Source organism: Musca autumnalis, unplaced genomic scaffold (assembly GCF_047663935.1).
Source record: "Musca autumnalis isolate F117 unplaced genomic scaffold, ASM4766393v1 scaffold_3, whole genome shotgun sequence".
NCBI classification, from domain to species: domain Eukaryota; kingdom Metazoa; phylum Arthropoda; class Insecta; order Diptera; family Muscidae; genus Musca; species Musca autumnalis.
In genome coordinates this window covers 105761924-105789753 of record NW_027411866.1, presented here as the reverse complement: position 1 = coordinate 105789753, position 27830 = coordinate 105761924, and the positions used below count along the sequence as shown (strand labels likewise).

Sequence of the window (27830 nt, the reverse complement as noted above, 5' to 3'; positions counted from 1 at the left end):
CAAGCAGATCGCGATAGTTCGTGGAAATTCATAACACCGGCATACGCACACATAAACACGTACATACATTCAAGTACACAAACGTGCATGCCCGCTTTTGCTCGACAACAGTTTCAACGGTCATTTTGCTTCTCAGAATTTTTTTTAACAAAAACGCTTTGAAAACTTATGGTTGATTCAACACGGCAACTGAGACGACGCAATCCAATCAACTATAAAGAGGTCGACTCCAATAGTAGTGAAGACGAAGCCGAATTCTTCGAAAGCAGCAACATCGTAACGGACAACAACATGGCAGAAGACTTGCAACGGCAAATCCAATCGCTCCAGGAACAACTGGCTGCCTTGAGTAGTGCCACTCGGCATGAAGACACACGACCTAATCTACAAAAGGTACACATTCCTAAATTTAACGAAAGAAACCCGCATTTATGGTTTGCGCAAGTGGAACGTTCATTTGCCCTGTGTAACATAACAGCGGATAACGACAAGTTCGATCTGGTGAGTGTCCGTCTTGAAGACGAAGTATTGTTGTCAGTTGAAGACCTTATCACAAATCCACCGGACTCAAGCAAATATTTAGCAATAAAAGAAAGAATTATTTCCAAATTTGCTGAGTCTCCCGAGTCAAAACTACGACGTTTGATACAAGGTGGTGAAACAAACGGCATGAAACCAACGTCAATTTTGGCACACATGAAACGACTTGCTCCTGGTAAAGGCAACGAGGCAATCATCAGAACACTGTTTCTTGGGCAAATGCCAGAAAACATGAGACATTTTCTAACCGCCTGGGAAGAAGAAGACCTGGAAAAATTGGCAAAAATTGCTGACAAAATGTTTGAAGCAAACAACAACAATTGTGTTAATTCTCTTTCAACATCACAACAACCAGCTGTTGATGCAATTAACCAAAGAATGCCTTCCGCCGATATGTGCCAAACAATAAGGGAACCTTCAGATAAGGTCGACAAAATCCAACAACAAATTGGTAAGCATACACGACATCGTTCCAAATCAAGAAATCGTTCGCCAAGTGGTCAAAATTCAAACCAGCGAAATTTGTGCTACTTTCATCTCAAATTTGGTGACAAAGCAAGAAAATGTAAACCTGATTGTTCGCGATTTCAGCCGGAAAACTAACTGGGCTGTCGTCAGTCAAATCGGTTGGCGACAGCAGCAATAACAACAACGCTTGTGAAAAACGTCTACATCTTTACGACAAGTCAACAAATTCACGTTATCTCATTGATTCTGGATCAGCGGTATCAGTCGTACCCCCATCTATAATCAAAGAAAAACTCAAGCCGTCCAAACTTACACTTTTGGCTGCAAATCAAAGTGAAATCAAAACATTTGGTGATTGTGTATTGAAACTCGACCTTGGACTTCGACGAGAATTCAAGTGGTTATTTGTGATTGCTGACGTGCACACACCAATAATAGGTGCCGATTTTCTAGTCAACTTTGATTTACTCATTGATCTCAAACAAAAACGTCTTATCGACAACAAAACCAAATTATCCAACGGTGGTGTAATTTTGCAAACAAAACAATTTGGAATTTCAACATTGAATTCTGCATCTCCTTTCGCAGATCTACTAAAGGAATTTGAAGACATTACCAAAACATCAACGCTTAGGAAACCAACAGACGAATTAATTGTCGTACATCACATCGAAACAACAGGATCTCCAGTTGCTGATCGTCCACGACGTCTTTCGGGTGATAAATTAAAAGCAGCTAAAGCCGAAATGGATTATCTCATCGAACAAGGTATTTGTCGTCCATCAAAGAGTGCTTGGGCTAGTCCTATTCATATGGTCGCTAAGAAAACAGGTGGCTGGCGTGTCTGCGGTGACTATCGTAAACTCAACTCACAAACAATTCCAGACCGCTACCCTATTGCCCATATACACGACTTTGCAGAAAATCTTCACGGTAAGTAAATTTTTACAACTCTTGACCTTACAAGAGCCTATTATCAAATACCCATGGCTGAAGAAGACATCGCAAAAACAGCAGTATGTACTCCGTTCGGATTACTAGAATTTTTGTACATGCCTTTCGGTTTGAGGAACGCAACACAAACATTCCAACGTTTCATGGACAACGTGTTCCGAGGACTTGACTTCGTATTTTGTTACATCGACGACATTATCATTATGTCCGAATCTCCACAACAACATCGAGAACATCTTCGTGTAGTCTTCGAAATTTTACGACGCTTCGGACTCACCATCAACCCCAACAAATGCCATTTTGGTGTACCTGAGGTAAGATTTCTTGGCTACATAATCAACGCAAATGGTTGTTCCCCACCCACAGATCGTATTGATGCCATAAAAAATTACAAGAAGTCAGAAACTATCTGTGAGCTTCGTCGCTTTATTGGTGTCATAAACTACTACAGGCGCTGCATACCACATGCAGCACCCCTTAACAAACTCGTTGGGAATTCGAAGAAAAATGATAAACGCAAAGTTCCATGGACAACTGAATCAGAAAACGCTTTTGAGATTTGCAAACGAAGCCTTGGTGAAGCTACTATGTTAGCACATCCAGCTCCAGACCTAGAACTAGCATTAGTAACGGATGCATCAGACAGTGCTATCGGTGCCGTCTTGGAACAAAACTTCAACGGTACTTGGAGACCTCTAGGATTTTACTCATGTAAGTTATCAAAATCTGAAAAGTCATACAGCACATATGATCGAGAATTGCTCGCTATTTACAAAGCTGTGAAATATTTTCGACACATGCTGGAAGCACGACATTTCGTCATCAAAACCGATCATAAACCGCTCATATACGCATTTTCTCAACGGCCTGAAAAAGCATCTCCCCGACAACTCAGAAATTTAGATTTCATATCACAATTTACAACTGATATAATTTATCTTTCTGGACCCGAAAACACCGTCGCTGATGCATTTTCACGACTCAACGAAATCTCAATGCCGTCAACCGTTTCAACCGAAGACATACAGAAAGCACAACAATCTGACGATGAGTTGAAAACTATCATCAATGGCAACAATTCTCTGAAACTGCAAATAGTTCATTATGGTAACACATCAATTTATTGCGACATCTCAACGGGATACGTTAGTCCATACATTCCGGACGCACTGCGCAAACAAATTTTCAACACCGTGCACGGACTTTCACATCCCAGCGGTCGCTCAACACTACAGCAAGTACGAACAAAATACATCTGGCCCGGAATTAAAAAAGACATCATCAATCTTTGTCGTAATTGTTTACATTGCCAAAAAGCAAAGATTACCAGACATAACCGTTTAACTCCGAACAAAATCGACGTTCCAGACAATCGTTTTGATCACGTACACTTAGACATTGTTGTAATGCCACCAGTACAAGAATACAGATACTGTCTAACAATGATAGATCGTTTTTCCAGATGGCCTGAAGCTGTTCCGCTCAAAAACATGTCCGCTCAAACAGTTGCTACTGCATTTTGGTCAACTTGGATTTCAAGATTTGGTTGCCCAAAAACAATTACAACAGATCAAGGCACTCAATTTCAGCGCTTTTCAAATCATTAGCAGCTTTCACAGGAGCTAAACGAGCACGTACAACAGCGTACCACCCTCAATCCAACGGCATGGTTGAGAGGTGGCATCGAATTTTTAAAGCAGCGTTAATGTGTCATCCAACAGTATCCTGGGTTGACATATTACCAACAGTACTACTTGGACTCCGAACTGCATTTAAAGAAGACCTTCGAGCTTCACCATCAGATTTTCTCTACGGTGGTCAATTGAGACTTCCAAACGAATTTTATGAAGACAACAATCAACAGGCTGATTCTACAGAATTTCTTCAAAAACTTCGAGAATATTTCCGAATGCTACGTCCAACTCCAACAGCACATCACACGAAGAGTAAAATGTTCAAACTCAAAGACATCGATACCTGTTCACACGTATTTCTACGAACAGACGCTGTACGAGAACCATTACAACCTCCTTACACTGGACCTTATGAAGTTATCAACAGAATAACAGATCGATTATTCACAATTCGAATCAAGGACAAAAACATTAACGTTACAGTCGATCGTCTCAAACCAGTTTTCGACTTCAACGATTCTAATTCCAACATCATTATAAGTCATAAACACACTGCAACGCCAACTCAACTTGAAAATTTAATTTCCACCAAAACTCAGCATACAACGCAATCTCCTTCTGAAGATTCAACCGCACCTACTCCATCAACGAGGAAGATTTCTTTCCAGAATGATCGTGACTGTGTCACTGGAGGGGGAGTGGTTGTGGCATCTCCGTCCCCGCAGTTAACAAATAAGATGAGTGATGGTAACTCTGACAAGAGGCAACAAAAAAGAAAACAGAAGTTAGTTGCTCGCGAAATCTTCAACACCACAGTTGTGGCAAATCAACCTAATTGAAATTGTATTCCTTTTTACTAAATTAAATAATATCAAATAAATAGTTTAAAATAGTTGTTAAGAGAAGTGACTGTCTTTTATTTCAATAACACTAGATAAACTATATAAACTTTAATTTAAACTTTTCATTCATAATTTTGCAAAAGTTCCTTTTTTATTATTACCTTATTAGTGAAGCACACTTGTAAGAATAAAAAACGGGTTGTTATCTGTCCAATACCGACCAACATTTCACTACAGAAAGATATAATAACGGGCCATAAGGTTATACTTTTGATTACTCCTGACATTTATCATTAGTTTTTTTCTACAAATTCTATAATTTCACGCATTTCTTATAAAAAATCATTTTATTTATTTGAATTTTACTTGATTAATTTTTATTTAATTATCATTAAATCGAACTTATTTAATTATAATCTTAGCATAAATTATTTATTATAATGTATGTATTATTATGTAATTGTTATTACATTGTGATTAAATCAAACCTAATAAATTTATGTACGCATATAAAGAAAAATTTACTTCATTGATGGAAACTAACTTGAACTTCTTTCTACATAAAGCAAAATGAATTTATAATGAATTAGTTGTATTCTCTTGTACACTCTTTACTCGCTTGTGAACTCTATCCCTTGCATGGAGAATATGCTGTTGAAGGATTGAATGTATTCTAACGTCCTCAACATTTGAAAATTTTTGATGTACCATTTCTGAAAAAAATATTTTAAGGTATTAAATATATATAAATATATTTACGAAAATAAGTAATTGGTTTTTAAAAAAAGGGCATTTGTACCTGTAATAATGGAAACGAAGAACATCTGTCGTATACTTGGCTTTTCTTTAGTTCCTCTCCATGTGACATCTACGGCTAAAGGATCAGTCATCATTTTTTTGATCATAGATTTTGTAAAGGAAGTAAAGTCCTTTCCGCCTATTCTTAAAAAAATTTGTTTCTGCAAAACAAGCAAAATAAAAAAATGGATAAGAAAAAACTATTGTAAATGGAAAGTTAAATTTTTTTAGTTACCAATTCAGAAACCAATTCTGTATTTATTTGTAATTCTTGATCAAAATTTTTCAAATCTATAACCGTGTTAAATGGCAATTTTCGCGATAATTTAAAGTTTCCTTCAAAATCAAGTGAAGTCTCTGTTTTTAATTGACGGATATCATGCCGTAGTATTCCAATTTCCTGGGTTAATTTAGTTATAAGCGTTTTGTGGGATGTCAGTTGTTCATTTATAGACTTTGTCAGGGCAGTCATAAAATCCGTTTGCACTTTTAATTGGTTGTTTGTTGATTTTGTTATTTCATCCGTAAATTCGGCAAGTTCTGCAAGTGTAGCAAAAATACTACCACATTAAAAAAGAGATAATAGCCTATTTCAAACATATTCAATTTTATCACAGATCAATAATATCGCACAGTGGTTCGAAATCGATTTTCCTGGCCAAAACCCCAATTGTTGTCATCACCGATTGTTAATTTCTATATGGGTTCGATATTAATCACATTGAAACTAAGAAAAGCGAAAATTGCTTGAAAATTAACAGTTTTTCCAAATTTCTGGAGAAAGAAGTAGCCATTTCTCGGAAACTATAACAGATATTCAGCCCAATCATGAATATTCTTGAGGAATTTAACTCTCGCGGAATAGATTTTTCTCGAGAAAACATTCCTCCTACCATGAGTAATTAGAGAGAAATAATCATTGAATTTGGCAGCACTGAATGGTCTTTTTCATACCTTGTGAAAACAAACAGTCCTATTCTGAACATTCCCATGGGAGCAAAATTTCCGATTCTTACGTTTTCCATATTCTCAACGACGTGGGAGCAGCAAAAAATGGGAGAATTTGTGTTTTATAATACCAAATGCATATTTGCATTGAATTCGCGGTTTTTGAATTAGGTAAGGAAACCTAATTCAACAACCGTGGATTAATTTATGGATTTTTAAGTGAATGAACCTTGTCTGGTGTTGTACTGGTGTAAGCATTTTTTAATTATTAGGCAAACATACTTTTTGTGTATAAAAGAAATATTGTATGTTGATGTCCATTCGGAATAATTTGAGTTAGTGGTTTAACGAATATATGGCTCGTTTTACTTATTACTAGTGATCGCTAGACCTCGTATTTTGCATATTTTAAAAAAATCAAAAAGATAAATTCTGAAATTTTTCTCGATTATTACATATGTTTGCGTACATATTCACATTTATTATATTTGTTAAGCCTAAACGGGTATTATGAAAAACAAAAACATCAGCTTTTAAAAAAATATTTTGGCGACAAAAATTAACAGAATTGTTAATAGATCATTTGTATACCTTTACATCAAAAGAAAAGCCAATCCCACATTTTTTACAATCAAAACAATAATTTGAAATATATATAAAATTTCATAAAAATATAAAATTTCATGAAACTTTTTTTCAAACTCCCACATTGTTTGATGGGGAGATTTTCCCACTAAAAGACACCAAATTCTCCCATAATTCAAGCTACAGAATGTATACTTTTTTCCCATGGGAACAAATTCCCAAATCGAAATTCGTTCAGAATGAGGGGGATGGGCAATGGGAAAACACCTCCCTCAAATTTTTATTCAGAATACGAAAATGTGGGAATGGGAAAAAATCCCAAATCCCATGCGTTCAGAATAGGTCTGAAAGAGAAAATTTTAAATGTTTGTGTTTTTAGACAAAATAAACAAATTTAATCAAATAAATTATACTTTCATACATCAAAGATATTCAGAAGAAGTTACTACTTATGGAAAACATCAATTCTTTGTTCCAGAACCTGCAAGAAGCTACTAGTTTTTACTACGATAGCATTTTTCCCTTTATGTTATCGGAAAAAATAGTAAAAATTAGTAGATTCTTGCAATTATGGAACAGGCCACAAATAAGATTGGAAAATTCCAAGGAGACAGTGCAAAAGACTCCATTATGCTATGGGACTGCCACTATCATGAATGTTCCAACAAAACTACGGTTTTTAATTAAATAAAGGCAGAAATAAAGAAAAATTTGAATTTTGAAATAAAAATAATTGAAAATATGCATTTATCCAGTGTTTTTTCAACAATAACCTCATCCCATCATTGATTGGTACAAAAAGTGGAGAGTGACTGAGTTTGCAAAGCAATGTTATTTTGTAAAATTTTTTCAATTCTTAATAAATTTCCAGCGACAAGTTAAAGATTTTGGTATAAAATCCCAACAAAAGTGTTTGTTTTGCATGTTTTGAATAAAGATTGTTGGAAATACTAATAATTTTTGTAAACTCCTTTCAGTTTTGCAAGGGAGATTTTTTTGTTCATGATGCCTACTTTTTCTCCATCGGAATTTTTTTCTATAGACATTCACCGGAAAGCTGAAGCTGTGTATCTGTGTAACAAAAAAAAAATATATATATATATATATATATATATATATATATATATATATGGTAACATGGGGCGCCTTCGCCACTGGGGCGGCTCCGCCATCGCCGATTTTCTCGCAAACTACAAATGATAGAAAAAATCCGTTAAAGGAAAAATTGTGAGTTTAATTTAGGTCTACCATCTCCCAAAAGTTGGCAGTATTGGTATTTTTTGTGATATCTTCTTTACCTTTTGTAATATCAAAAACATATTTTATGCCGTTAAAGGACAACTACTGAAGATTATAAATCAAAATAATTCGCATGAAAAAATAAATTACAAATGTCAATATAGTAACATTATGAAATATGTAAGGGGTGGGGCGCCTACGCCATGATAGGGGTGTGGTGGATTAATGTTGGAAATTTGTAATGTTTAACTTAAATTCTTTATGCCATAAATAAATGTTATAGTGCTGAAGAATCTTAGACTCCTTACGCATGTGGCCCCGTGGAGTCATGGGGAACGCCAGGGTGCAGGCTTCAGGACGGCATTCTGACAGGTTTGAATGCAGCTAGCTTACCACAAACCGACCCATTTGCATTCTGACCTCTCAGTGCTACCGATTAGGGACCGGATACATACTTCTTAACTTATCGCAGATATGTATGGAATGTACCGGCGGCTTAGACAGGTTATGAAAGTAATCCCAAGCATCATGGGGTCTTCGATACACGGAGTCTCCATGGCAATCTTTTCTCAGCGATCTATTTGGTGTAAATTTTATGACGGATAATTGTCTATACTATGCGATTTTCGCAAATCTCATGAGGTGGTGTACCTGAAGGAATGGAATATAGCGAAGGTAGAGGTTAAATTAATTGTTTATCCAACTTTTCGTGGTTTGATTAATGTCCTCAAGTAGTGTGGTGTGGTAGGTGTTATTAAAGGGATTTGAATGCCTACTAGAGACAGGTAAATATGCCAACAATTCACTGGGGGCAATCTAGTTCATTGATCACTGTCCTCGTTGAATAAAGTATGAGTGACGTCATACAACCTTACATGTGAAAATACGTATACGCAGTTTTTTTGTTACAAATGGCCGGAGTACATTGAACTAGATAGAGAAATAGGTCGTTCAATTGAACTAGTTTGGCACAACATTAGGGGCCACCCTGTCCTTTTGCCAGACCTAAGGCACGATGAGGTTCAAAAGCAGCACAGTCGAACTTCTCTATAACGAACATCCCTGTAAAGAAGTTGGTTTTAAAGCTCATTTGGAAATGCTCAGACAAAATAATCACTCTATAATGGCATTTCTCTCTATAACGTACTAATTCGTTATGTTACGTCTAATTTATTATTTTTGGTAAACATATTAGCATATCTTGACTATATGTTCTGATATATCAATGGTTATAATTTTGTTTTTAAAATATTATTTTTCAGAATTTACAAAATGTCTAAAAAGTGGCGAAGCCTCCCCACTCATGGGGCAGCTGTACTCCGGCCATTTGTAACAAAAAAACTGCGTATACGTATTTTCACATGTAAGGTTGTATGACGTCACTCATACTTTATTCAACGAGGACAGTGATCAATGAACTAGATTGCCCCCAGTGAATTGTTGGCATATTTACCTGTCTCTAGTAGGCATTCAAATCCCTTTAATAACACCTACCACACCACACTACTTGAGGACATTAATCAAACCACGAAAAGTTGGATAAACAATTAATTTAACCTCTACCTTCGCTATATTCCATTCCTTCAGGTACACCACCTCATGAGATTTGCGAAAATCGCATAGTATAGACAATTATCCGTCATAAAATTTACACCAAATAGATCGCTGAGAAAAGATTGCCATGGAGACTCCGTGTATCGAAGACCCCATGATGCTTGGGATTACTTTCATAACCTGTCTAAGCCGCCGGTACATTCCATACATATCTGCGATAAGTTAAGAAGTATGTATCCGGTCCCTAATCGGTAGCACTGAGAGGTCAGAATGCAAATGGGTCGGTTTGTGGTAAGCTAGCTGCATTCAAACCTGTCAGAATGCCGTCCTGAAGCCTGCACCCTGGCGTTCCCCATGACTCCACGGGGCCACATGCGTAAGGAGTCTAAGATTCTTCAGCACTATAACATTTATTCATCCAAGGGTTGAAGAAAGAATATTCACGATCCTAAATCAAGATCCCGTTGTCGAGTTGGCAGTTTAAATCCTCACCAAAGTTTCTCTATACATAACATTCATAAATTGTTCCAGTTAAAAACGATCTTTATGATTGCACGAAGGACAGGAATAATCAAGATCAGATTGTAACGTTAGAACTTTGTGTAAGTTGAAGCAGAGCAGAAAACCATGAATTACCCATCACCTGTGAACCACGACATTAAACTTATATACTTATTTGAGTTACTAAGTATCATGTTCCAGAAGCCTACGTATTGCAAGCTATAACTACCTACTTCGTTACCTGTTCGGTTTGTTTTCCCTGTAATTTCAATATAGGTGGTGATTGTGTCAGATCGTACAGCTGATATGTATGTGAGAATTCCCCTGTTGTCAAATCTGGAAAAAGGGAGAAAAAATGTTCAAATATTACAAATTATACACTATTTAACGTTTGTTTATAATTCAATCCAAATATTTTGTTTTGAACTTATTAAACACAATTGGTCTGTTGCAGCACTACAAGAATCTACTAATTTTTAATATTTTTTCGATAACATAAAGGAAAAATGTTATCGTATTAAAAATTAGTAGCTTCTTGCAGGTTCTGGAACAGAGCAAATATGGAGATATCTTACCTAGTATATTGAAATCTTTGTTTCCGTCATGCCCCGATAGAAATTGGATTACTTTGTATATCGTTATTCTAGCATACGTTCTCCTTGGGAGTCCGCAAGGCTCCCATTGCTGTTGCTTAGTGGTAGGCCATCCTCATCCGCATTTCCTCTATTCGCATTTTCGTCTTCACCTATTCTTGCCCTTCCGATTTTAAAGAACACGGCATTGGTTATGTAGTACGCCTTGCCCTTGGTTTTGGCCAGACTTGCCATGGATAACTTATCTAAGCCTACCACAAGGAGAGTCCCATCTTCTTTTTCCTCCCTGTGAAAAACTTGCCATTTTTTAACAAGCAGTTCCTCGTTTTGACGGCCAAATATCTCTAGCATTCGTTCTGTTGTGAATCTACTACCATATCCTCTTACATACACTGAGACTTTAGTTAGAGAAACTTGAGAAATTTCATTTTTCTTTACTAACTTCAATTTGGCACCCTCCCAAGGTGGATCAATGGTGTCCACTAACTTCTTGAGGACATCTATGTTTGATGTCGATTCAAAATTGACAATCAGCCAGTCACTTCTAAACTCGATTTTTATTATTTTTATTGCATCCCCACCTTTCAGTATGTGTTCCAATATTTTATTATTAACCAAATCCTCGGTGGTTTTTTGATGGTTTTTAGGAATTTTACCGCAAGCGCTATTTAGATCGACAACTGCATAACGGAGCTCATCTCTATAGCGCCTTTTTGCTGACTTTGCATAAGATGGTAACTCCTTACGCTTTTCTATAGCATACTTCCTCTTTCTTATTGGTCGGGTTTTCGGGTTAAGATGCCTATGTTTTTTGGGCAATTCTCTAGTTGGACTCAACTCCTTTGTACTGCCTTTGTCAGCTTCTTCCGGAAGATAATCTACCTTATGGGAGGTTTGACCCATCATTCTCCATGTACTAAATGCACTAAAGCTCTCTTGCTCTTCCTTGGTAGTACCGGAACAGCTGACATTCGTATCCAATTGCGAGAAAGTAAATGGAACGTGTTGGCTCTTATTTGGGACATTCTGTTGCATTGAATGATAGCTATTCGACAATTGGCTGTCCCAAGGAACATCTTGCTGGTTCGTATGATAAATATTTCGGTTCGACAATCGTCTCTCCCATTGGCCATACTGCTGCTTTGTATGATAGCTATTTCGGTTTAACGACTGGCCTTCCCATGGGACATCCTGCTGCTTTGTATGATAGCTAATTCGGTTCAGCGATCGGCTCTTCCATTGGGCATCGTGTGGGTTTGTATAACTACTGCGGTTCGACGATTGCCCGTCCCATGGGGTAACCTGGTGGTTTGTATTATAGCTATTTGGGTTCAACGATTTCCACTCCCATGGGAAATGCTGCTGGTTCGTTTGATAATTACTGCGGTTCAACGATTGCCTCTTCCATGGGTCGTCCGGCTGGTTTGTATCATAACTATTTCGGTTCAACGATTGCCTCTCGCATGGCTCATCCTGCCGTTTTGTGCGATAGTTATTTCGGTTCAACGATTGTACGTCTTGGCTCTTGCATGAGGCATCATCTTGTCGCTCAGTGTGACAATTATTTATACAATTTATAACATCTTGGCTCTGTTTTGGGTCATCTTGCCGCTTTGTATAATAGCTGTTTCGGTTCATCAAGTTCCCGTTTTGGCTTTCCTTTGGCACATCATAGTTCTTTTTATTATTATCATTTTGCTCCAAGCGCGCATCTTCTTTCATCTTAGCTCGCATCATTAACTTCTTTAACTTTTTATATGTCCGACGTTGTGCTCCAGACCACTGCTTTTCTCTTTTGTGCTTCCTCTCACCTGTCTCTTGTGTGCTTGTTGCATTATCTTCGTCTACAGATGCCAAGGCACCCACATCTGTAGGAGATTGTTGCTCACGATCGCTGGATGACGACGGGGCGTGACTCGCAGGCAGATCAGCGGCACCCGCCGGTACTGGGTTATTTAGGCCCTGCACCGTAACTTTATTTATTTTACTGACTTTCTCCATAATAAGTGTTTTTTTCAGTTTTTGGTCCGCGGGGAATACTGGTTCCCTAAGGCATAAGGTCACACTGCTCGATTACAAGTACGTCGTTAGAAAATACCTATGTACCAATTTTATAATAAAGTAGTCTGACCATCTTCCTCCCCCTATCCGCCGCCTGGGGACGCGCCCGGTAGGAGACTGACAACTCCCTCGGGAAAATTGGGATTAGTTTAGTTGGATTCGCTGACAGTTTAAGCCAGTAGACCAATATCAGAAATTAATATTATTCAGCTCAAATTTGGACCTGACCTTTGGATCATGAAGATTATTTCTAAAATTCCTGTGCGGAAATTTAATAGTTTAGCCTATCCAAAACCCAATTGTACAATATTTTGTTATATAGATGTAAAAATAAAAACTTCGAATTTCCGCGTATGTGGTGATGGTGGCATTCTAAATGTCAAAGGGGGTTTTCTGTCTATAAGGGTAGTAGTTAATCATCGGTCCATCGTTTAATTCATTAACTGTGAGGCTCGATGTTATCATCGTACAATCATCCTGAACGTTCGAAAAATTCTGTGGGTTACTTTAGGAAACCTATGTTTACTACACAACTTGTTATTTGCACAATTTATATGATTTCATAGGGACCATCATCTTCACATAAGAGCTATTATATTCATTCATCGCCTATTGTTTAATATTATATTATTTCGCTTTTTAAATCGATCAAGCCAACCCTTTTTTATTGTGAAATTTCTCACATTTAACTGTCTAGCGAAATATTGTGCCTGTTGTATTATTAATGGGCTCGAAACTGGTACATTAGATTGAAGGCAATGGTTTAACCATATAACAAGGGCTTTCTCTATGTCCGCATATTCAGGAAGTTTTTGACGTTTCACATTACTATATGCAGATGATTGTAATATAAATTCTCTCTTTTTAAGAATATAGGTAAGAGTGGATGGTCGAATTTCATATTTTCTAGCAACATCAATTTTCTTTGCACCATTATCAATGGCTGCAATAATCTGTTGTTTTTGTAGAATTGATAGAGTTTTATGCGTACGTTTGTTGTTAGTAGAATTGAAATCACCCGTATCACTGGTTTCAGTCTCAATAAAGCTTGAGTCTTCTGCTTCCATATAAACATCTGTGTCATTATGTTCCATTTTAATTTTAATACTGCCAAAGTCGTCATTGTCATCATCCTGATTACTATTATCGTTGGTCAACAATGGATCATTCGTAGGTAGAATAACCTCCTGTAAATATGGATAATTATCATTATTGCCATCAAGAACTACGAACTAATTTACATACCCCAACGTCATTGCAATCATCCAATTCACCCTTTTCTTCCTTTATAATTACCGCCGAAGTTTCGATTATTGGTGGATGCGGGTCTGCGTCTTCATTCACACCGTCACCTTTGCATGCTCCATGTTTCGTTTGAATATGTTTTATCAAACCGTCCAAGTACATGTGCATTTCCTGACAGGATGTGCATTTCAGTGCAAAGTATTGATGATCTGTGGTTGATAAAATAATTCCACATTCTTCAGTACAAAGACGAAATATTTCTTCGTTATTTGGATATGCTAGCACACTCATTTTTTGTTGTATTTCTTATTGCAGCTTTTGAAAGGCACAACTTTTTTTTTTTTTTTGAAGATTAAGAGCTTGTACACTCCTTGGCCCACGTATGTTGTTCAACCCTGTATGTTGACAGAGGTTTTAAGCCATAGCGAATTTGTGAATTTTAAATTAATATTTATATATTATGTTATATTTTAATATTTGTATTATTTAATATTTCATTATTGTTCAGCCATAGTTTTTTTGTCTTTTTTGAATGTGGATTTTTGTTTGGATGATTTTTATTTCTTTTTTTTTTTAAGATGTTAAATGCTAGTTTTTGATTTTAATAGTTTGGTAAATTTTTGTAAATGTGTGTTTTTGCTCGTTTGCTTTCTTCAGTTTTGGTTTAAAGTTTTTCTTTCTTTTTAAGAACTGTGAGTGTTTATATGAATTTGAATAGAGTTTTTGTTTTTCAAATAATTTAATAAATTCTTGCGGGTGTATATTTTTGTTTGATTTATGTTTGCAGTTAATGATTTTATATTATTTAATTTTGTATATGAGTGCTCATGTGTACTAGGTTACAGTTCTATTTTTGCAGCCTTACAAAATTCCACAAGAACCGTGAGACCCTCGTAGCCTTTAGAATTTATATAATCTTCCACTGAAAAGAAGTTGTACAATACCTGAAAAGATCTCCTTTCAAAGTCATATTTACGGCAATAAAAAATTCTATGTGATGCAGAGTCTTCCATCTCACACTCGTCACATTGATTCGAATCCACTACATTTAACCTAGCTAGCGTGCTATTACAAAAGCAGCGACCACAAAGTATCCTGTTCATCATTTTTTGATCTGTTGGGCTAAGCCGAGAGTCCCTATACCAGGGCGTTCTTGAAATAGTGGGTGAGATTTTGTAAAAATATGAATTACCGATTTGTGCTTGCGCTTCATAATCAAGCTTCCATTCACTCCACAGGATGTTTGCCATTGCATTGTTTGCGTCCTTGATTGGCCAAGCCATGTTTAGATTATCACCGTTTATGCTAGCGTCTTTTGCTGCTGCATCTGCAATTTCATTAAAGTGGATGTTAGAGTGACCAGGGACATAATGAATTTCTACAATATCCATATTATTGTTTACCTTTTTTATGAATTCGTCCAATAAGTAGTTGCCATGTTTGCTATTGTTTATTGCCTGCAGTCCACTCAGGCTATCCGTCAAAATTGCTATTTTAGATATGTTGTTGTTTTCTGCATAAATAGAAACCTGCCTACAAGCCAATATTTCTGCCGACATGGAAGACCATTTCTTATTTACATAACATGATTTTGTTACGTTTGCATTTAGATGGTGGAAAGCAGCTCCTGTGATATTGCCACTGACTGAACCATCTGTGAAAAATATATCGAAATGATCATTTTTTAGTTTGTTTATTTTTTCTTTTGCTAGTTGTAGAATTACCTCTCTACTGGCTTCCTTTTTTGTAGTCACCATGCCTTGAAAGAAATGTTGGTAGACTGTGATTTTTTGGGGGTTATCCCCAGAAATGTTTGTTTACGCAACTTCACTCAAAATATTTTCAAATTTTCGCCATACTTTTGCATAACTGGTATTAATATTTGGATTCATGAGATCGGCTCCCGGCAATTTATAAGCGACACACTTAGCGAGTTCTTTTGCTGTAGCCAGCTGAAATCTGTAGGATGGTGGCAATTCTCCTGCCAGATTATATATTACCGGTGTAGGTGTTGACTTGATGAGTCCTAAAGCCTTCCTCAGGTTTTTATGTATACACGTTTTAAGCTTACTCTCTGATTGCTTAGTCAGATTTGATAGGGAAGCAGCCCCATATTCCATCTTGGATCTGGCAAAGGATCTGTATAGATTGATGGCCCTAGCTGGACTAATGCCGAACCGGCAACCACAAAGGATGTTTAAAAACGCCGTACTATGTTCTACAGCTGCAGTTGAATTTTCAATGTGAATTTTGGCAGAGCCATTTGTAGCAATGATGACACCTAGGTATTTTATTTTCTTGAGTTAACTCATTTCCATTGATTGTGATGTCTAGATATTTTGGCCTTCTATTAAAATGCGCAACGCTTACTTTGTTCATATTTAAACCAAGTTTTAATTTTTCACACTCCTGTTTGAGTTCTAATATTTTTTCTTGTAAGGCCAAACTGGCCTGTGTAAAACCTCTATCATAACATAACACAAACAGGTCATCTGCAAATTGGAATAATGTACAATTCTGAGAGTTTATTTTATGTAGGTTGGCTGTGTAAACGTTGAACAGAGTAGGACTAAGACCATTTTGCACTACTGATTTCTTTGTACCAGGTATCAGAGTCCTGTTTGACATTCCTTCATGTAGCCACTTTATGATATGCGCATTAAAACCGCTTCTGAACGTTATTAATGACAACTAAATCCGACGACTGTCTTTCCAGCTTTTTTATGTATTTGTATCGAATTGATTAGATCATTGATACACTTTGTTGTGGATTTCCCGGGACTAAAAGCATATGACCTACGTGGTATTATATCTGTTTCATCAATGTGATTTTGCAATAATTTTTTTATGGCAGATTCCAATACTTTTTGTGACGTGCACATTAAGGCCATATGTCTATAATTGTTTACAACAGCAGAATCTTTTCCCTTTTTATGAATTGGCGATATTCGAATCATCCTTCAGTTATCCGGAAACTTTCCATCCATCCAGGTTTTATTCAAAATATTAAGGTAATTTTTCTTTTCCGTTATATTGAAGCATGATAACATCTTATAGTTTACACCATCAGGTCCAGCAGCCGATTCCGGATTTCTGCTTTCAATAAATTTTTCCATAGCTGACGTTTCCAGTGCTGGTTTTTCATCTACAATGTTTCCCATTAATACTGGTTTTGGTGGTTGCCCTATGTTTGATGAAGTGGTTATGAATTCTAAGTACTGCTCCTTCTGTTCTTCGCTCCAAGTACTGTTTATGGGCTTGTCCTTATTATATTTTTTTGTGTTTTTTAACATTTTCCACATTTGTTTGTCTCAGATAAGTCCGTTAAAAAGCCTTTAAAATTTTTCTTTTTTTGTCTTGCAATTAAATTGTAGAGTTTCTTTTCTAGCGCACTAACTTTTAAAGCGTCTTCCCATCTTCTACTGATATTATAAATCCTCCTTGCCGCGTCCCTTTTGTTATATAATTCTTGGATGGTGTCATTCCACCATGCTTTCTTGACATACTTTTTATCAATATCTTCTGTTACGGTGTTGTTGTTTATGATCCTTTCAAAATTATTCTGCACATCTTGTATATTTTCTCCAGCACTCAATTCTGCAATTTCTTGATACATTTTCTTTTTGTCAATTGTTTTTATATTTTTCCTTGTGCAATAGCGTCCATCAAACACCATCCTGATTGGGAAATGATTGCTACTAGAAATTTTGGTTTTGTCAACTCTTTAGTTTATACTACAATTCTGGCTATTTATAAATGATAGGTCTATAGCTGAATGAATGTTATTGTTTATCGCAAACGTAGGCTCGCCGGTGTTCAAACATAGAAATTTATTTTTTTTTTGGCATGATAGCTAACTGTTTCGCCTTGAAAGTTATTGAAACTGTTTCCCCAGAAAATGTATTTAGCATTGAAATCTCCCGTTATCAGAGTGGTGTTTTTAAGCTTAGAGGCCATAGTAAAGACATTTTTCGCAATTAGAGCATATTCACTTCTACTGATGTTTGGTGGTATGTATACCACAATAATGTTAACCTTTCTTTTGAGATTTAGTGTAGATATGCCTAGGATCTCTATGTCTGTATTAAAGTTAATTAAAGAAAATTTTATTTTCCGTTTCAAGTAAATGCCTACTCCTCCGTATCCATCCTTTCTGCTTTTCCCTACAAAATTGTAATTACAAATGTTTGTTTTGGTGGTATCTCGTACCCACGTTTCGGTTAGTGTTGCTATGTGAATATTTTCCTTGTCAAGATACAATTCTAGCATATCTTTATTATTTTGATTATTTACGATTTGTATATTATATTGTAATAGATTTAAAAAAGTCATTTTATTTAATTAAAAGAGTTCACTTTTCTTCTTGCGAAGAAATGTTAATGTTTTCACTTGAAACACGGATTTTTGTTTTTCATTAAATATATATCGATATCTGTTGCTTCATTGATGATTTTACTTTTGAGTTTATTTATTAAATTGTATTGTTCACTTCCAATATTGAGATTGAGTCCACTGGCCAGATCATCAACACTGCTGGCGATTGTTTCGAGGAATGATCCTAGTTCGGCTACCTTGTCCATCTTGTTTTGACTTGTTTGTTTTTGCATTGAATGCTGAATTGCACTTCCATTTGGTGACTTGTAGACTTGGTCTTCCTCAAGAGCCTTTTTATAGTCTAACATATTTTTTTTTGCATTTTGTTCCTCTCTTTTTCGGTCACTTTTTCGTCACTTTCGCAAATGAGTTGGTTGCATGAAGGGTTTTTGCTGCTTCAGCAGTGTTATTAAAAATGTTGTTAGTTGAATCGGAAATTTTCTTCCCTTTAGCTTTCATTGGTGGGAAAGTTACATCGATATTTTCATTCAGTATTTCGAAGCGGTTTGCAAATACTGAAGAGTATTTAGAAAAAGCTTCTTTGCGCGTAAGATTTTCAATTGTCATAATTTTTTTTTACCTGATAGGCCTTTATTCTAGCAGAACAATTTTTATCAAGTGGGCTATGGTCCCCATTGCAATTAGTACACGAAGGTACCTCCGCACAAGCCGAGTTTTCGGCGTGTGGAAAGTAACACTTCTTACACACGGAAATCTTCTGGTGACAGTGAGCTGAAAAGTGGTTAAACCGCATGCAATTATAGCATTGGCTAAATGAAATATAATGTTTTACCTCTTTCTTGGCGAATTCATAAAATTTCACTGACTTGGGAATCTCCAGCCCTTTAAAAAATAATTTTACTCTCTGGGTTGGAACACGCTCCTCCCCATCGACCCTGGTCACTCTTACTGCCTTCAAGATTTTACGTCTGAATCAATGATATTTAAAAGGTCTTTCTCTGGAATGTCTGTTGGGACACCGAAAATAATTCCTATTTTGGATATGAAATGAGGAAAGATTTTAGCTTTGTATCCCTGATTGGTAAAATCATTATTCATAGTGAAAACATTGGTTGCTTGTCCGCTCTTAAAAATGACTTTGCCTTGTGCAAAGCGTATTTTAAAGGCTTCAACAACGCCCGGAACTTTAAATTCTTTTAGGATTATCGACAAATGTATCGTATTGATATTCACTTTTTCGCCCTGATCATTTTCCTTATCAACGTAGACTATAAAAGGCACTTTGTGGTCACTATCATATAAGCACTCCATATTATTCTCATCTACCTTATTCATTATTGTTTTTCTTTTGTTCATTATTTACAGAGATCTTTTCGGTATGTGTACTTACTGGCATGGCTAGACTTTGGCTAGAGTTGTTGTCCTCCGATTGCTGAATGTGGATTGCCGCTGCGATAATACTAGCCCTGTTCCTTTACGTTCAAGAATCTTCAAGTTTTACCACTTTTTACTCGAAAAGCGTTCCTTTACTTCAGGCACAATACAAATCATATGAGAGCAGTTTACAACTTTTGCTACTTTTGCCGGTTTTACCATTTTCTAAAGTAAAGGAACATACCAACTGTCATCGTTTTGTGTATCCATTTTTATATTTTCCTCTTCATATCTTGATTTCTTCGTAGTGTCTCTTATTCTACTTCTGCTTCTTGATTTTGTTGCACTCTGCTTGCTTGCTTCTTTATAGCTATATTACATTACGTTTATTTCATGTGAATGTTTTGCATTTTTTACATCTATAGCTTCGTTCCCGTACTTTTTAATGGTAAAACTCGTAAAAGAGAGAACTGCAAAAAATTTGTTGTCACACACAAGTTTCTTGAAATAGTTCGGGAACGGAAAAATGGAAAATACGTAAAAAAAACTGGAACAAATGTCAAAGTCGGCGTATCAGCCAATCAGACGCCGGCAACCATGTTACTATTTTTTTACTCGCCCAAATTTGTCGTGTAAAAAGTTTTTAAAGAGAGCGTCATTCAGCGCCATTTTTGTTTAAAGAGAAGTGAACATTTTACAACTTTTATGTGTACGGGAACGCTTTTTCAAGTAAAATGTGTAAAAGTCGTAAAAATTTTAAAAACTTTTTAGTTCTGGAACACAGCTTATATGTTGTACACATATACTATGTTTACATTTACGAAATCCTTTCGATTTCAACTGTCAATTCCATTGCTCAAACGTCAAATGAAATCCAATCGATTTCAGATGAGTTTTCATTTGACGTATACACAAAGGAATTGACAGATGAAACCGAGTGGATTTCGTAAATGTAAACATAGTAATAGTGTGATCCATATAAAAAATTTCATCTATCAAAATTATGTGTGAACCCATGTGTAACTTTTTCGTTTTAGAGCCCTTCCTATTTTTGTATGTACAATAAATAGAAAACAGCTGATTTGTTTGTTTTGATGAAAGCAGAAATGCAAAATTTGCTGAAAGAAATAATTTCTTAAAGAAACATAGATAAATCGATTTGATAAAGTATTTGTTTACATTTATAGGTTATGTCACACAAAAAAACATATACTGGTGTAATAGCAAAAATTATAAATCCTATGTAAAATGTCAAATATCGAAGAATTACACGAGGACAAAAAACTTCAAAACATACACATGAAATACACGTAATGTAATATATGTAGCTATTATCAAGCAGCGGTGGATGGGGAGGGTTAACTCCCCCGTCCATTTTTTCTCTCCTAAGTTATAACTCTCTTGATGTTCTCTTTTTTCACACACACACACACACTTTTGGCGTCCCTTGGAACTAACGGTACCAAAATTCCAACGTTTTTTCTTTTCTTTGACAAAAGTAAATTTAAATGAAAGATTTTTCAATAACTTTTTCTTTAGTTATACAAATTCACCAGAAAAAAGTTTTTTCTTTTGTTTTATATAGGTTTTGCACTTCCACATTTTCTGATTGAAAAAAAGTTATTTCCGCACGAGGCGGAAAAATCACTCTTATTCTTTCATTTTTCCCTTCTAGTAGGTTTTTCAAATTAAGTTCATCAGAAAGATCAATATTTTACGGAAGCCGCAGCTTTTTTATTAGAATTTTTTGATTTAGAAAGATTTTATTAATTTTTGTTCACACTATGGCTGAATTATTTCACAATTCACAAAATGTTTTTTAATTCACTCACTATTGCTAACACAACTTTACGCCTTGGCGTTCGAAGAGAGAATGAAAGGCAAAACTTATTTTTTTATTTTTTTACAACAAACAGCGTAACGCTAATTCCACCAAATGCACTTAGTTGATAACATGTCTGACTGATTAAGTGGTGTGTTTAGAGCGTTTTCAGACGATAGGTTTTGACTGCTCAAAAACGCGTTGTCCGTTTTGATTGTCATTCGTAATTTTCATATCCAGTGTTGCGTGTTTGAAGTCATTTTACGTAAGCGTACTTTTTGTACAAAAAGAAGTACGGCTTCGCATAGAGGTACCTGAAATTTTAATGTGCGTATTGTATTTAAACATAAAATAGAGTAATTCTTGTGAATCCCATAAAAGCAGGTAAAACGAATGGGTTAAAATTGTTAATAGAGAATACCGCAATATTTAAAAAAAGGATGATACCTGCGTTACCGACGTAAATTTTTCAAGAAAGATATTTATGAAATAAGGAAATTATTCTCATTTTATACGAACAATTCTTTTCATAACATTTTTTATTTCAAAACATTTAAAATAATTTCAATCGCAAAAATAAAAAATCATAACATTTACATGAACAATTTTTTGTATAATTCTACAAAATAAATAAAAAATATTTCATGAACGAATTTATCAAAAAAGTTCCTTTTGTACGTTTTTGTTCACTTACTCACTGACACAATTTACGAATGACAATCAAAACGGACAACGCGTTTTTGAGCAGTCAAAACCTATCGCCTGAAAACGCTCTTACATTTACGCGATTGCTCGTACGAGTAATCGGCTCCTATTTGTCGACTTTCACACAGTGTACTTTCGTCACGGAGACGACGTCATTTCTTGCTTTCCGTTTTCGCCTCATACGTATTTTTTTTTTGTTAACAGGGTTGCATTTTTGTGGTATTTTTACCTTATAGCCCGTTTAGACTGGTCATTTTAAATCGACTCGATTTCTAAATCCAACTTTCAAATCCTAGTTGTTTAGACTAGTCTAAAATGATATAAGATGCCAGCCAACTGATCTTTGTTTACGTATACATACGCGAATTTGCAAAAAGAATTGCTTGAAAGTTAAAAATGGAATGGAATACTGCAAAAATTAATCTGACAAATTGCTATTAAATATGTTGTTTACAATTTATATTAAATTAAAGCTACATCCATTTTATTTTTATTTAATATTTTTCTATTTTTCCGCTTCTGTTTGTTTTTACAGTTATTTGAAAAATGTAAATAATAGGGTTATGACTTTTTTACAACCTTATATCCCTGTCATATTTGGATGAGCTTATGCATAAGATTAGATAAAATCTTAATTACAAGGTTATTCGATAGAAAAAAGCTCAGCCACAAAAAGCTTTTAAAGTTTTTATTGATAAGCTTTTTGGAAAAAAAATTGGAATCACTTTAAGCACATAAAATGACATAAGCTTTTGTTTCTCAACAATTTTATAGTCATATTATTACATATATATCATTTTATATCATATATAGCTTTATTCCATGTATCACATAAATTGAAAGTGGTTTGTGCAGGACCTTTTTCAATATTTAAATCGAATACAAATTATTTTAGTCATTAGTAGGCAAAATGTCATTTACTTGTGCAACAGGAAAAAAAAATTGGAGCAAATTTTTTTTCCATTTCATAGGATTTTCCAAAAAAATATGTCAAAGTAGTTTGTGCGTGACCTTTTTTATAATTAAATGGAATGAAAATTATTTTTGGCATTAAAAGGCAAAAGTTCATTCACTCTCGCTACAGGAAATCATTTTTGAGAAAAAAGGTCATAAAGTCATAACCCTAGTAAATAAACGACTGGTACAGTCTTCAATAGTTGCATTTTTAGGAGCAAAAAGCAGTGTTGTATATCAAAATATTTCGATTTAACCATGGCACAATTAACCAGGTAGTGGCATCGTAAAATTTGGAATATGTTATGTCAAAACTTTCTTTATGTTGTTGGGGAAATTACAACAAAAATATTTTTTTTATAAAGGGATTTGACTTTTCATATTCGATCAGCTGGTGTGATGCCACTACCTGGTAGTTCTGCCATGGATTTAACCCTGCGTTTACAAATGACAGGACAGTTGAGTTCATGTATTGATTGTCAAAAACCCAAAACTTGCCTGTATGACGTAGGCGTCCAGACAACTGCAAAAACAGTTGAAAAATTATAAATGAAAATCATCGATTTCTTTTCGTTTTCCGTTCACTTATTTTGTTTTTGTACATTTTCTTTTGTTTTCAGCACATTCGAATTATCATCTCACTTCTTTTTCACAAAAATGTCAAAAAATTTTAAACCCGACTGTCTTTGAAAAAATGATGGACAGCTTGGAGACAAACGACAAATATATGTATGTGTTAGTAAATCAGAGTTGTATTTGAAGACAAACTGTCTGGTGTAAACGCCTAGTAACATTCGATTTAAAACAAATCCAAGTTTTGAGTTGATTTAATTTGGTATGGTAAATCAGGGTGGATTTGGGTGGATTAAGCGCTTAAATCGAGATAATGTCCTTAATCATCGTATAATGGTATAGTCTAAACGGGCTATTAGCGTACGTAAGTACCGAATGTACAAATAGGTTTTAATGAAATATGTTGAAATAGAGATTACAAAATATGTTTACAGATTGATTGAATCAATCACATTTGAGCTTATAGCCCGTTTAGACTATACCCTTATACGATGATTAAGGGCATTAACTCGATTTAAATGCTTAATCCACCCAAATCCACCCTGATTTACCATACAAAATTAAATCAACTCAAAACTTGGATTTGTTTTAAATCAAATGTTAAATCGAAATATTTTGACATACAACACTGCTTTTTGCTCCTAAAAATGCAACTATGGCAGTCTGTACCAATATTGGAAACTATGTTCATGTGTCGTTTATTTACTAGGGTTATTACTTTTTGACCTTTTTTCTCAAAAATGATTTCCTGTAGCGAGAGTGAATGAACTTTTGCCTATTAAAAATTGGCTTCAAAATGTTTTTTTCTGTTGCACGAATAAGTGACATTTTGCCTATTAATGACTAAAATAATTTTTATTCCATTAAAATATTGAAAAAGGTCCCGCACAAAGCACTTTAAATTTATGTGATACATGGAATAAAGCTATATATGATATGAAATGATATATATATGAAATAATATGACGATAAAATTGGTGAGAAACAAAAGCTTATGTCAATCTGGATATGTCGTGTGGCTTTAACGATTGTTTTGAGTTATTTATGTGCTTAAATTGAGTCAAAATTTTTTTCCAAAAAGTACATCTATAAAAATTAAAAAGCTTTTTGTGCGTGAGCTTTTTTCTATCGAATCACATTGTAATTAAGATTTTATCTAATCTTATGCAAAAGCTCATCAAAATATGACACAGGGATGTGAGGTTGTAAAAAAGTCATAACCCTATTATTAACATTTTTCAAATAACTGTAAACACAAACACACAAAAACAAACAAGCGGAAAAATAGAAAAATGTTAAATAAAAATAAAATGGATGTAGCTTTTATTTAATATAAATTGTAAACAACATATTTAATAGCAATTTGTCCGATTATTTTTTTCAGTATTCCATTCCATTTTTAATTTTCAAGCAATTCTTTTTGCAATTTCGCGTATGTATGCGTAAACAAAGATCAGCTGACTGGCATTTTATATCATTTTAGACTAGTCTAAACAACTAGGATTTGAAAGTTGGATTTAGAAATCGAGTCGATTTAAAATGACTAGTCTAAACGGGCTATTACTTCCTCCGTTCCCGATTTAATCCAAGCGCATCTGATTTTCTTTCATCATCCTAAATTTTTTATGTTGCCTTCCCATCACTACCCAGCAAAAAGTTTGCATCCACGGATGCAGTTAAATCACTAGAACAAATGCCGCTGGAGTACATCTTTTCCTATGAATTCACCTATGAATTTTACAAGAGAGCCCGCAGCTGGGATGCACTCCATTTCGTTTCCACGGCACACAGCTAGGATGCACTCCATTTTCGATCCAAATCACAGCCATTGATGTAGTGTTTTGGATTGAATTTAAATGCAGTCTAAAGATGCTAAAAAATGCAAGCCATTGCAAATATCCCAAAATAAATAAAATACATTGCTTATTCGTGTAAAACAAGAATATTAACTTTATTACATTAACACAAATTATAAAAACTCTCCATTAAATTTGATCGTAACTAATAGGCCGTTTACATATAACCGGGTTAACCCAGTGGGTCTGGGTTTCAAATGTCATTTCCATTGTGTATACTTCAAATAAATCCTCATAAAGAAGGTTAACCCTACAAAAAACTATAATCTAAACGCCGTATAAGTTTACTTCCTCTACTCTGCTTTTTATGACATCGAAATTCATATATTGATACAGCTTCATCATCCAAATGGTTTTTCATTTTTCCTCCTACATCAGTTCAGATTTCCAAAAAACTCCAACTCCACTTCAAAAATTATTTGCGTCTCGTGAATTACAGCAATGTTCATAACTTTAGTTTGTATGTCTTTGTTTTTTATAAAACATATTCTTATGGCCCCGGCACATACGGTACGTTGTGCGTTGCGTCACGCGTTAAAAACAACAACCACATGAAAAAAATGAAAGTGATGCCAAGTTTGTTCTTAAAGTTTTCATGTGGTTGTTGTAACGCGACGCACAACGTACCGTATGTGCCATTAGAATTTTAACACTCTTTCTTGTGTTCACGGAGACGACGTCATTTCTTGCTTTCCGTTTAAGCCTCATTCGTATTTTTTTGTAAGCAGGGTTGCATTTTTGCGGGATTTTTGTGCCAATCGTACATCTTTACCTAATACTATGTTTACATTTACGAAATCCACTCGATTTCATCTGTCAATTCCTTTGTGTTTACGTCAAATGAAAACTCATCTGAAATCGATTGGATTTCATTTGACGTTTGAGCAATGGAATTAACAGTTGAAATCGAGTGGATTTCGTAAATGTAAACATAGTATAAGGCCGTCATCAGACCATCTGCTTTTTCACATGTATGACATCAGCTGTTCTGTATATTAGTTTACCCAAAGTGACAACATACATGTGAAAAAGCAGATGGTCTGATGGCCGCCTAAGCGTACTATTCAGGTACCGAACGTACAAAAATGTTTTAATGAAATATGTTGAAATAGAGATTACAAAATATGCGTATAGATTGATTCTGATGAAAAACATCATTGCAGGTAAAAAAGACAATAAATGAATGCAATAAAAGAATTATTTTTAGTACGAATTCACATCAATAATACTTTTTCGTACGTGTTCTTCCAGTGAAATGGTGTCGTCAAAACGACACTGTGTGAAAGCCGACTTTGTGTTTTATAATCTTACTCATGGTTCACACATACGCAACAGTTGCTGTGATTTTACAATTCCGTTTTGACCTTCATTTTCACATTCTGCAGGGGTAGACAAAAAAATTAGCAAACATGGGTAGAAAACGTACAATGAAATTATGGTGATTCTGCATCACGCATTTTTGGCGGAATTTTTACCTGTATGGTTGATTTTCATCCCAATTCATCCATTTGTAAAATGCCACACACATAGTTTTCAGCCTCTTTATTTCATAAAAACACACAATTAAAACACATGAATAGTACATTTTTGTTCACAAAGTACGTTTGTTACAAAAATGCTAAAAAATTCAACGCTTTTGTTAAACATAAGAAAAGTGGTCAAAACGGAATTGTAAAATTGCAGCAACTGTTGCGTATGTGTTAACCATGAGTTATTAAGCAGAGTTGCAAAACGAAGTAATGGCTATTTTACACGATATGTTTTTTGGGTATACATAATATATACACAAAGTGACAACACATATGTAAAAAACATATCGTGTAGAATAGCCATAAGATAAACTAAAACAAAATGTAGTTTTGCAACGAATTTGTGCATAAAAAATTATTGAAAGTATAAAATTATTATTTTCTGTAAGCATTTTAATATTATTATATTTTAATAAGGGCTTCTTTTTACATTAGGTACTTTAAACAAAAGGTACGCTTGGTACCAAGTTACGAAAAAATGCAACACTGTGTGTAAAATTTACGAATATGAACAATGAGGAGAGAATTTCTCGTACTAGCATTCGCGTAAATGTAAAACACCACTAACTTTAACTTTAACAGAATAAATAAAATGCAGTCATTTGAACTTACTTCCTCCGTTCCCGATTTAATCCAACCGCATCTGATTTTCTTTCATCATCCTAAATTTTTTATGTTGCCTTCCCATCACTAGTTCAGCTTTCGACATGGACTCCAACT

The 27830-nt window shown here is 35.0% G+C and overlaps 1 protein-coding gene across 16 annotated transcripts in view; it reads right to left on the bottom strand.

The window, feature by feature from the left end:
* Positions 1-21650, bottom strand: part of LOC141397310 (uncharacterized) — a 34295-nt gene extending 12645 nt beyond the window's left edge. Inside the window, exons 1-10 of one of the 16 annotated variants that reach the window (XM_073973447.1) lie at positions 19688-20233; positions 19130-19328; positions 15687-19068; positions 15155-15616; positions 14907-15099; positions 13963-14357; positions 13709-13904; positions 5472-5776; positions 5238-5397; positions 4784-5151 (exon numbers count right to left, since the gene is read on the bottom strand). In XM_073973447.1, coding sequence (XP_073829548.1) covers positions 5015-5151; positions 5238-5397; positions 5472-5776; positions 13709-13904; positions 13963-14253 — 1089 coding nt within the window. In that variant the 5' untranslated portion in view covers positions 14254-14357; positions 14907-15099; positions 15155-15616; ... (1 more) ...; positions 19130-19328; positions 19688-20233 and the 3' untranslated portion in view covers positions 4784-5014. Of the gene's footprint in view, positions 1-4783; positions 5152-5237; positions 5398-5471; positions 5777-10296; positions 10400-10638; positions 13905-13962; positions 14861-14906; positions 15109-15154; positions 19069-19129; positions 19329-19687; positions 20932-21503 lie in introns of those variants that run through there. The other 15 variants (XM_073973444.1, XM_073973445.1, XR_012411366.1 and 12 more) reach the window with 15 other exon arrangements.
* Between the last annotated feature and the right edge of the window lie 6180 nt (positions 21651-27830).